This window comes from Chaetodon trifascialis, chromosome 5 (assembly GCF_039877785.1).
Source record: "Chaetodon trifascialis isolate fChaTrf1 chromosome 5, fChaTrf1.hap1, whole genome shotgun sequence".
Classification (NCBI taxonomy): Eukaryota; Metazoa; Chordata; class Actinopteri; order Chaetodontiformes; family Chaetodontidae; genus Chaetodon; species Chaetodon trifascialis.
The window spans coordinates 21,849,936-21,862,158 of NC_092060.1; the positions used below are offsets into that span (position 1 = coordinate 21,849,936).

At 43.0% G+C, this 12,223-nt stretch overlaps 1 protein-coding gene across 8 annotated transcripts in view; it reads right to left on the reverse strand.

The window, feature by feature from the left end:
* diaph2 (diaphanous-related formin 2) overlaps nucleotides 1–12,223 on the reverse strand; it is a 377,012-nt gene that overhangs the window by 55,946 nt on the left and 308,843 nt on the right. For all 8 annotated transcript variants that reach the window (XM_070962307.1, XM_070962304.1, XM_070962305.1 and 5 more), the window contains 2 exons: nucleotides 9,075–9,239; nucleotides 912–1,047 (listed from right to left, as the gene is read on the reverse strand). In XM_070962307.1, coding sequence (XP_070818408.1) covers nucleotides 912–1,047; nucleotides 9,075–9,239 — 301 coding nt within the window. The remainder of the gene's footprint in view (nucleotides 1–911; nucleotides 1,048–9,074; nucleotides 9,240–12,223) is intronic.

A 12,223-nucleotide genomic window follows, 5' to 3' on the forward strand; every position in this document is an offset into this window, starting at 1 on the left:
ATTATCTTGGAGAGTTTGTGGCATGCTGAAGACTGTCTTGTCACATTTCCCAATGTGGCTGAGCTACAGAGAGGTCCTTGGCTGGCGCTGACATTTAGAAGCTGGTGAATTGTGGAAATCCCAGTCTGTTTGTCAAAAAAATGGACAAAAGACCACACTGACTGCTCGCAAAGCCCCTTCAGGCTTGAAATTCCTTCACAATGTCATTGGCATAACTAGACACAGGCATCCAGCTCTGTCGCTCTAATTTTTCATGTCTGAACAACTGCAACTTGCACTAATCAATACACGGTTTACTGGCATCGCTGCAGGACAAAGGAGTAATTCCAGTGATTCACAACAGTAAATATAGCACGCTGCCCGCAAGCAGTCTCAGGCTGGAGGAATAATCATTTTCTGTCGTATTGCTTGCACATGACCAGTGACGGCCGAGCAGCAACAGCATGATCGTGTTGAAGTGGAACCTACAGAGCAACTTCCTGCCTCGTTCATAAGTCGACCTCTGCTTCCTGTCTTTACATGTGACCAGTTCTGTGAAGCCTCAGTCTGTGTGTGTATTCATTACTGCTTCCCAACAACTGGCTCCACGGCTGAATTATGACATTTATTACTTTAAAAGTGTTAAATGTTGAGAGCAAAGTGCACCACGGGAAGCAGAAACAAGCTAAAAGCAGATGAATCTGTGTGTTGTTTGGTGGCAGTGCATCGGCGACGGGAGTAAGATTCCCTCACAGCTGAAAACAAGGCCTCCACCCCCGCCCCTGCACATTATCCTCATCCTTCAGAGTTCAAATCTGTGTGAAGCACAATTCCATGAAACCCCCCTCTCCACCCTCCTGTTCTCCTCCTCCCAACTCCCCACCTGCCTCCCCGTCTCTGTCTCTGTGGTGGCGCGGGGAGAAGTGGCATACCTTTGTTCATGTCAATCAGCTGCTTCTTCTTCTGCTGGCGCTCCTGCTTCTCGCGCTCTGCTTTCTCCTTCGCCAGCTTGGCTCTCTTGATCTTCTCCTCCATCTCCCTCTTCTTGTGGTTCTCCTTCACTGCTTCCTGATGAGGCACGCACACACACACACACACACACACACACACACACACACACACACACACACACACACACACACACACACACACACACACACACAAAAAGATAAAATCAGAATCTGGCTCCTGCCACCACCACTCTTCTAGTGTCTTCCCTACTGTATAGTGTTCAGAAGCAGCAGCATGCCATCAGCAAATTCTTATTCAGAGAGGGTTTGATAGTTAGAGATAAGCTGCTGGAATAAACAATACATCATGCCTTGTGTATGGGCTTTTTAATACAAGCATATTTGTCTGTAAGGCTTCTGCACTGCTTTACATATTTCCAATAATGCACAGCGCTGATTCACTGTCAATAAAACATCAATATGACACTTTATACATGCATAAAAAAGGCTAGATGATCATGACACATATGCACCATGCTGGTGTATTTCCTCTGGCACACTGCTGCCATGCCTTTCTCATGCAATGGCTCCCTCATATTGTCAGTCTCTGAGGAGGGAGAGAGATATCATCCTCCTCCTCCTCCTTCGTGACCAGCTGAAATGTCAGGAAGGAGTCTCAGAAAGAGAGATAATCAACGGTACGGATTCAGCCTTTACAAATGTGTCAGTTTGTTCTAGCGCCAGCAGAGAGTAAGATGCAACCGTGTGACCTTTGGAGACAACAGCATGTTCTCTCATCCCAGGCCTGTGGTGCAGTCCTTGACAGGACCCATCAAAGGTGTTGGTCTACGTGTGTGAGAGGTCTGGTGTGGCTGTTCTGGAGTCCACGGGCATCCTTTGCGCCTTCTGCTCATCTGTGGTGTTCCCCCCTTTATGTATGCATATATGTGTGTGGTGGTAAGCGAAGGCATGGCCCTGTCTGTGCACTGATATAATAAGTGGCGACAGTAGCGCGCCCATCTAATGCCCCTGTGGTCCTGATGCGTGCGTCGTGTTGGCAGCTAAGACAGAGGGATTACAGGGATTGTGGGGAAGGAACAAGGAAAGAGCAGCTCATCATGCCAGTCAATAGTAGAGCTTTGCTCCATGTCCAAGGACACAAGCCCTTATTGTCTCTGTCTCCTTGTTGGATGACAAGGGCAATGAGAGATAGACAGACAGAGGCAGAGAGGGAGGCAATGGAGAAGTCAAGTTGGGATGTTTTTGTATTATGTGCATTATGAAAATGTCGGAGGAGATGTTTTGCTTCGTCAGCTCCTCCAAGTCAATGAACACTCAAAAAAATCAACTTACATTTTATCACCGCATCAAGGTTGTGTAAACGATACAGCTACACTCTATAAGGGCTATCGACTGTGTGCACTTTGCTGCTGTTTTGAATGAGGGCGGACGAGGGCTGCGCGGCGTACGCAGTGATGAAACAGTTAAGTCGTGCATTTGGTTCTAAGTGACGGCGGCTCAAACTGATCTCCGTCCTCGCGCGCTGACAGGGCTCATTTTGGAAGTAATATCACTGCATCGCTCAACATCTACGGCACAAGTTGGGAGATAAATTATGCAGATTACAAATAAAATCCTGCCGGCGAAACTTATTTTAAACAAACAACTAATTCTGACTGTAAACATGATTATGCAACGTAATTATGTTGCTCTAATCACACAGCACTACTAATTACCATAGCAACAAATATGTTTTCACTGATCTCTTATTTTTCCCTTTGCCATTCTCTTTGACGGCCCACATTGTGCCATTGGCAACAACCGATTGTATCAGGTTGTCTCATTTTCGTGCCAACTCTGTGTACTGTAGGAGGACATACAAGAGATAAACAGTCCTCCTGAGACGTGTTGCAGGGAACCAAGTCTCATCGGAACACGAGACAAAAGGTTCCTCTCGAATGTTCCCTATGAATTCCAACAATGTAGGAAAATATTTTTAGAAAAAATCCATGCATCTCGTGAGAGTGCTCAAGACGAACTCGAGAACTCTCACCTACTCAGGATCAAAGTATAATATTTACAATCTGATTTCAGGTGACCATGGAAACAAGTTATTTTTGGCCCTCATGTTCAACCACACTTACCCGCCTTTCTGTCGGCGAAGATCTCTACAGTTGTGGTGCCACCAAATGAGAGCTTAATTATTCATTCAGATGAACCTTTGATCTTCTAATGGAGGGAAACAATGTATAAATGTATAATTTACATCAAATCCCTCTGACAGGGACACCTGGATGTACATGGAGTACTGTACTGTATACAATTACAATAATAATTAAATACTATTTAATTTGAGTGGAGTGGATTAAACACAGCGATCACTTATAGCTTTCCTAGAGATTTTAACCACATCTAATGGCTTTCTTCAGTGAAGAGGAATTGCTTAAGTGTCTGACATATGTGAGTCCAGCCTGGTGAAAACACGTAGTTGTATTATTAATACAGTTAGTTACTGAGGCTGATGTTTTTGCTTTAAGAAAAGTTGAGGAGAGGAGAGAAAACGATTTTACTAATGGCTTCCAATTACTGTAAAGCAGTAAGGCACAACAGGGACTTTGCAACAAAATGTAAGTGTCTTTGAGTGTCCTGAAAAGTGCTTTATAAGTATAATGTGTTATTATTATAATAATCTAATTTAAAAAGATCTTCAACAAAATAAATAAAGATTAAGACCATGCAGGTTAAACAGAGTCACACAGCTTCCGAAAAAAGGAGAAAAATAACAAGAAAGAAAAGTTACAGTAAAAAGACTCACATCAGCAGTGCAGAGCAGCACTTCAAACTAACCTTAAAGGTCAAAAGATTTTTCCCCTGTGATTATCTCCCGTGATAGACCATCCTTCCTGGCCTTGATCCTAACTAAAAATCCTCAAATAAAACATTGAAACCCTGCAGTCCAGAGGTCATGTTTATGACTGGCTCTGCGCCCTGAACCCCTCTGGTGTAAAGGAGGAAGTTGTGGTGCAGGTACTTTATGCATATTGCCCAGAGAGGTATGCAAATTTAGAGTCTTCCCAAAAAGACAAAACAAACTGTGTTTGTATCCCCAGTTTGGAGAAGCAGACGGGAGTACCGGCACTGAAGATAAGCAATGTACTGCTGTGGACAGGGTCAGCACCAAAATGTATTTTAGCCACCTAAAAAAATCAATATCCGTTGAAGTGAAGGCCATATTTAGAATATTTTGCTTGCTTTACCTTGCAGTCAGACAGCCCTTTCCAACAGGGAACTGAAGCCGTTATATCCATCTTCAAAGCCACAAGACTCCTCTGACAAAAACAGTGATTTCACCTTGCATAACATGGGAGTTTCTGGTCTCTTTTTCTGGTTAGTTTGTTTGTGTAACACTGTTTAGCTTAGCTCAGAACTAACAGTATAAAACACCAAAGTCCCACAATTACAAAAATAAACTAACCGATATTCTGCAAGGTGAAATTACAGTTTCTGTCGAAGGAGTCTGGTGGTTTAGCAGAGAGCCATCCAACAGTTTACTGTCAGAAAAGGCCGTCTGACGGAAAGGTAAATTCATGAAAATATTCTAAATATCGTGCTCACTTCAACTGATATTGATTTTTTTGTTGCTGCTGCCACTGTCAAACAGCAGCACATTGCTTAGCTTCCTACAGCGGCCCTCCATCTACTGTAGGTAATACACTGACTATTGATAAGTGCCTCATAATACCTGAGCTTGTCAGCAACACTACTGACGCCGCACATTCTTGATTTCAGGCTCATTGAGGACACGAGACGAAGTGAGTGTGTGTCACAGTCACGCTCTGCGGTGTGTCTAAGATGGAAATTAGAAGTACTCCTCCATCAATACCTGGCTGGAAAAATGAATGCTGTGCAACTCACAGGTCCAATCTACCAACAAGAGCCAGGCAGCATTTTCCCTTTCCAGGTCTGTTCTTTCAATAATTCATGGAATGTGTTTGCTGTTCTTCCTTGACCCTGCACAACACAATACATCTCTCACAGCATGGCTCCCCTCCCATGCATACAAGTTTGCCAGTCCAGTGAGGGAGCAATGAGTATTTCCAACTGCTCAGTTGCACCAGTGATCTCACACAGAGAGTGTCACTGCTATATCTCATTTGAATTTTACAAACGCTACAGCGCCTGGGCTTTAAGCAGCAAATGTGTTTATTAGCCATCTGTTACACTGTGTGCCACGACGTGTGGGGGAAAATGGCTTCAAGAAGTTATAGGATACAGATTGCGAGACTTCTGCTCCGTAGTATGGATGTATTCCCATATTGATCGGTGACCTCCAAAATGTGGCGCAATGATTTTTACGACTGTGTCACGCTACTGTAAGTAAAACAGTGGGGAAGCGTGACAGTGATTCAGCAGGAAGGTGGAGAGAGTGGCACTGTCAGAGCATCGCCTTCAGCATTATCAGCATGATTATGATAATTATTGTCATATTGCGAAGGAATTAGCAAGCTTTAGAAACATCAAATGGGCTCAAAAGTGGACGGATGCACCCACCCACACACACAAACACAAACACAAACACACACACAAATCATCATTCTAATCTAATAGATGCTCTATCTTGCTATTTTGCGAACCCGGCCTGGGTCTTTTGGTCTTATTAGAAAGTCACTCAATTAACAAAGAAGACTGTTAGCTCATCCCAGGCCATCTGCTGCGCTTTGATAACTCATTAATGGAAAAATCCTCATCCCCCATGCTCCTGGTCAGGATTACACAGACAGACCCTGCGATTGCATTTCACTCATACTCTATTTCAGAATATGGCTGCAGCATTAAATTAACAAATTGTTGGACTCTTCGAATACTGACTCCATGTGCTGAAATCAAATAAGATTTCATTGGCAACAGAGAGGGAAAAAAAAGAGAGAATGGGATGGGAGTGAGGGAGGGAAAGAGAATGAAACAGAAGGAAAATAGAGTTAATGGATTCTCTTATCAGTTACATTCAGTTCTGTAAGGACTGTCTGTCAATGCGTTTACTCAAATGCCTCATGTCGGTCGGGTGCATTAAGCCCTTGCTTTTTAGTAAAAGCAATTTAGGGTGACTGTATTGCAATGGAATTCTTTAATACTGCGGATGCTTTGTGCTGTGAATGCATCACACAGGGCAAAGCAACAGAAGGAAGTTGGCGAAGATGTTTTTTGTCTGAGTCAAACAACTCAATGTCTCAATATTGAAATAAAAGTCTGAGGCACACGAGGCATATCAAGAAGTTAAATTCAGTGGCCTTCTTTTGAATTATTAGCTGCCAAGACGTCATCGTGTTCATTAGATTTGCCATTTGGAACAAATCAGTAGTGGTTAATGTGGGTCGACTCTGTCAAAGATAAATAACGCCCCGAAAATCCTTCGCTGACAGGAAAAGCTGAGGAGGAAGCTGCGAAGGAGCTAGCTCAGTTGTTTTCACAGGGTAAGAAAATAAAAACAACATTCAAGTAGAAACAAGCATTGATTCCTTGTGCTCTGCAAGCAGATGGGATTAGCCTTTCTGTCAGCAGACTGAAGAGCCAAAAACTATAAATAATATCTGAAGAATATGGTGATTAAAGGATTGTTTTTATATGAATACATTAACTTATAACCAGCCCCCCTATTTCAACCACACCACAACACTTTATCCCACTCACTTCCCTCCCCTCATCCATGGCAGGAAAGTTTAAATCAGTAATAAAATATTCATATGCAGCTATTTGCTTGAGAGAATAATTTATTTTCTTGGGTGGATGCCTCTTTTAGAGATATGCAACTCTGGAATCCTTGAGGGAGCGTTGTGTTGTGTGCTGGTGCACTTTGATCAGCGGGAATGAAAAGCTGGTTTCAGATGGGGATCAGAGTAAAGAGGGGAGAAGGATCCAGACAAGGGGACTTTGTCATTCACATTAATGGCTTGTGAGGACTGAGAGCATGCCTCCTGGACACCATGTCATCATCCTGACACTGGGAATTTCTGGGGGGCGCGGTGGCAGGAGGGATGGATCGACTGCATACGGTGGGAAAGCAAAGACGCTTGAGTGGGTGCTTAACAGATTTGTCTACTCAGGAAAAACAGGAATCCGTGCTTTGTTCTGAGAAGATAATATTGCATTAATATTACATCTTTAACAGCTCCTCTGCTTCTCCCTGCTTGCTTTTGTCGCTGCTCGCAGAAACCACATTTCCTATAGCCAGCAAGAAGCTGAATTATGGAATTTTTAGTTTACTTCTCGTAAATTCATATTTACCTCAGCAGTAAATTCCTCTTACCTGCGTCTGCTCTCTCCACTATTAAGGTGGGAATTTACACGAAAACGTAACTATATTATCATGTTTTGGGTCAAAATATGGAATAAAATCTAGGAATATTTTCTTTTCGTGGAGTGAACTCACCCCATAATTGTAAGCTTAGTAGAAGCAAATATTGCACGTATTACACAAGCTTTTTTCCAGCTGCACACAAAACAATTTGAAACTCTCAGGTGGAAATTTAAATGCAATTTCATCTACTTTAAGCTTGAAAATCCTAACCTCATCTCTAGACTCATTACCCCCCAACAAAATCCAGCAAGATCTGCAATACCCTGCAGTGACATCACATGCACGCGCATACACACAAGCAGCCGCAAGCTAATGACACTATATTTAATAGGTTAAGAAGCTTGCCCGAGCCTCCTCTATCAGTAAGACACTGACATTATACATTCTCCTATTCTCAGCATTTCTACTTTCAAATAATATATTCTAATCTGTTTTATAACTTGTTCTTGCAGCTCCCAAGTCGGTGCTGGTAGGAAGAAAGACTTCACAAGTATCTACTGTTTCAAAAAAAAAAAAAAAAAAGCGTCTCACACTGAGATAAATGCATGTTTGTTTCACATTTGTGTTTACAGTACAGCGCATGTACGTGGAAAAGATGCATTCCAGCCATAGTTCATATAGTATAAAGTACAGTATTCCATGTGCATCCAGGGTCTGATTTGTGAATTCTTGGGATTATATTTGCATACGATATCTACTCACATGCCAGATCCAGCATGCTGATTTGACCCATATTATCCAGAGTAAAGGTACCAAAGCAGTGTTCAGCACATATAAGCACTATATAAACATTTAATAAAAGCTTTGCAACAGACTATTATGTGCCTGTAAGCAGATATGGACATTTTCATTGTTTATTTATGTTCATATATGATTATATATTGGTGAGGGGGGCAGACCTATATTCAAAACCTCCCAGACTAAGACGGCATTGAAGAAAGTGAAAACTTCGGTGCCAAAAAAGAGGTTATGTCAGTGATACAGGAAAAGAAATCTTCAGCAGACACAGTGGCATTATGACCCACTAAAACATGACATGTGGAAGGAAATCACACAGCAGGTGAGCTGCGGTTACATTCTTGCAGAGAACAGTGCAAGGACTTAAAAGAAAGATTGAAAAGCATGTCAGGGCCAACCGAGGGAATACAAAGAGCGAAATATGTGGAAGAAAACATGCTGCACTCTCCCAAACCTCAAACTTTCTGGCATTTTTTTATGATGAGGAAAGTGAAATCACCACCAGAAGTCAAATCTCAAATCTTGATCTGATAAGCTGACTGGGAGGGGAACGTTTCTGACCTCACTCCCTGATTACAGCTGTGTAATGTCCTCTGTGGCTCTGGAGGAGATCTGTCAGATCTGAGAAGTCAACCCTGATGGTCACAGTGACGTCACTGGGGTTATTTCGGCTTGAAAGCATGGGGGAACATTTTTACAGAAAGCCAGAGTTAGGAGTTGTGGGGTTTGAAAGATGTCTATATTTTTACCAGGCGGGGAGGATTTAGTAAAAAGCTGTTATTATCCATAAAAGTTAAGTATAACACTGCCATGTTTGCGCAGGTTTTGAAAGTTTGATAAAAATGTCTGCATGTTTACACAAAATCTGCTCTCATTCCTTACACGTTAGGTGTTCAGTGACACCCGATGTGTGTAAGCAAGGCGAAGTGTGTGCATAAGAATGTGGATGTGTGGGTGGTGGCTTCTGTTAGTCTGTGCGTGTCTGCTTTGAATGAACAGTAAACACAAGACTTTTCATGAACATGCGAGCAAAGCATAAACTCCATACTCACCATGAAGAGCATGCGGAAGTTGGCCAGTTCTCCGAAGAAATCCTCCACGCTGACCGCGTGGGGGTCAAAGGCAAAGTAGCTGCCGATGTTCTCGTAGAGCTTCTGCATGTTCTTATGCATCGTGGAGAGCTTTTCGTACTGCTCCCGGGCATGCTTGCAGAAGCCGTGAGCGGTTCAGAGTCAAGGGAAACATGAAACAAACATGTCACACACACAGACACTGAAAAGAAAAAAAAACATTTAAAAGCTACTGTAATCAGCAATATAATGACACCTCGCAAATACGTTCTGTGAAAAAACAAGCCATTGTGAGAAATGATCACTTCAGAAGCTTTATAGCATTCAAAAAGCCCACCCATGTCAAGGTCAGCAAAACAAAACACTGGATAAAGAAGGGTCAGGGACAATCTAATGTGCCATTACAATAACCTCTCCAACTCACTTTGGAGTCAATGGCATGGTGAGCTAATAGCTGCAGCCCTGGAGTAATGGAAAGGTGTTTTGTAGTCAGCAGCATGACACAGATGGTTGCTGGAAAAGCTGATTGCAGTCATTGTTCTATTGTTTCTCCCAACAACAGTGGGGTCAGGTTGTTTTGAACCTCACAGCTCACGTCGCACGGTGTAATTTACTGAACAGGCGGAGCACTTTTCTCCTGGTGAATAGCTATTGACAGCCGGCATCAGTTAAGCATTATCACAGCAGCCACTGACCTCATGGAGACTGCGCTTGGACACTCCAAGACTCACCAACTTCACACAACATACACACACTTTCTAAAAGCATGTCCAACGGAGCAACAAAGGGGAGCAGTCATATTATCAGAAAGGTTAAAAACTAGCCAAAGGTCTTCCCAGATTAGCTTCCACTTTATTCCAGCCAAAGTGAAAGGGAGCACACCTCTAATGTCATGAATACTTCCTTATTGGACCAGAAAATCTTGAGTCTTTGTTGCCACTCGCCTCCTCCAACAAAGTCGTTTGACTGATCTCCGGGTTTGTTTACAACATGTTGCAACATGTGCTCACCTTTCTTGCCACGTTAATAATGCCGCTACTTTTTTACAGCTTAGTTTGGTGAGCACAGTGTACTCGTAACATGTAGAACTGAGGACCAGACCAACAGAATAAAACTCAAATTGTACTAATTGTACAGTTTTGCTTGAAGAGTTTTATGTTAATACTTTATGTAATACTTGAGTTCTGTGTAAATATAATTTATAATTTCAATGAATAAAGCGCATGAACTGGTCACTGCTACTGTGCTGTCTATTCCGAATGGCTGCTGAGCAAAGGGCTGTGCATGCCAGACATTAAAGGTGTAACAATAATCCTGAATCAGACTGAGCACCTGTTCCTCCACATGCTGTCAAACTGATCTGTGAAACTGATTCTGACATATTCTCCAATTCATAATGATCGGTAAGCTGTTGCAGTTATTGTCAAAAATAAAGATTCAGACTTTGCTCCCATTTTGCCATTTTTACGTACTAAAGCAGCGGCTTCTAGTCTGCATCACGGGTACAGTTATAAGCAATTAGTGCTCATATGCAGTCGCCTTGGCAACATACGACGACTGGTGGTACTGCATGCGGCCTGTGACTGTTGGGGCCAACAGATTTGGTGCTTTGTTAGCAGTTTGTCATCATCAAATGAAGCCACTGTTTTTCTACAATGCCATTTATGTATTGTTTGTTTGTTTGTTCTGTCATCTTGGTAGACGTCCATGTTGAGGTCCAGGGATTGCTCCATCTCCCCTGGCACTCTATTTCCATGTGTATATAAAGAAAACATTCGCATGTGCCTGTACGGGTGTGATGCATTTGTGCTCTTACTATACATACGCTCACATGTAAGCCTGTATGTGTGCGAAGGGCCTTTGTGTAGCTGAGGGGGAATAACAGCACTGACAGGGTAGGCTGCTTGGATCACCTCCCTGCAAGCTAGTGTTTACCAAAACACAGCATCGATGGCAGAGTCCAGGTTAGCAGCAAGCCCACACACAGGCCCGTTGGATGGACTCATCTTTCTGTCTTTCCTCTTGCCTGTCTCTATCTCCTTGTCTGCCTGGACCTGATTTATCCCCCTTGCTTCTGTCAAACTGCCTTCATCTCTTCTTTTGTCCACCTCCCCCTCACTCCACTTGTGTGTGAAAACTCAGGGGCCCGACGGATAGATGCAAAAGTAAAACTTCGCCAAGTAAAGATATCTTTTCAACATCCAAACTCCTGACAGATTTGTACTGTATTGGACTTGTATTTGTCTGGTTAAGACTTAAAACGATTCCTGTAAAGAAAAATCCCCTTCCAGGGACCAATCTACCGTGAACAACTCCATATGGTGGTGTCATTTATTAGTGAAACTGAACCTCAGCGCTTCACCCAAAAATACCGCTCCAGTCAGTCAGCTTCGAGTGCGAGGCTGAGCTTCATTTAAAACACCCCCTCGCAACAATGCCTAATTGGTTGGAATGGAAAATGGACTCCAAAGGATAAAATGATAATTAGAAAATCATGAAAAGCATACATATTTATAACGCTGCACAGAAGACAGGAAACAGGGATCGGCAACAGGTTCATGCCAAAAAAAAAAGCAAGCCAAATATTAATGTGTCAATTCAGCAGCAGAAGACATGTTGATATTATTCTGCTTATTAACAGCATTTAGATACAATATTGATTTGACTCTGCAGCAGAGTTCACAGCGCCTTCAGCTCAGGAAACGTTCAGGCCACAACTGTTGCCTCCCGGGTTAAAAAACACTGAGGCAGTGGTTACTTTTGCTGCTTGTTGTGGCTTGTGCCCCCCTACAATCCCCCCCCCCCCCCCCCCCCCCCCCCAGTCTCTCTCACACACGCACACAGACTCAAATACACATGTATGCACACGCACAGTGGTGGATGTGTCCCGCTGGGGACTGGACTGAGGCTGGCTGGGCTTTTGCTCCTTGTATTTCCACATCAAAGACATGTCATATTGATGGAGCCTGACACACATTATCCTGCAGCAACACAACCGGTACGGCAGAGCCTTCATCAAACACACATACAGACAAAGAATGAACACGCACATGAACACACACATATGCATTTATATATGTATAGTAGAGGTGCACACACCCAGTTGGTGTCTCTCTGTCAGGTTGTCTGTT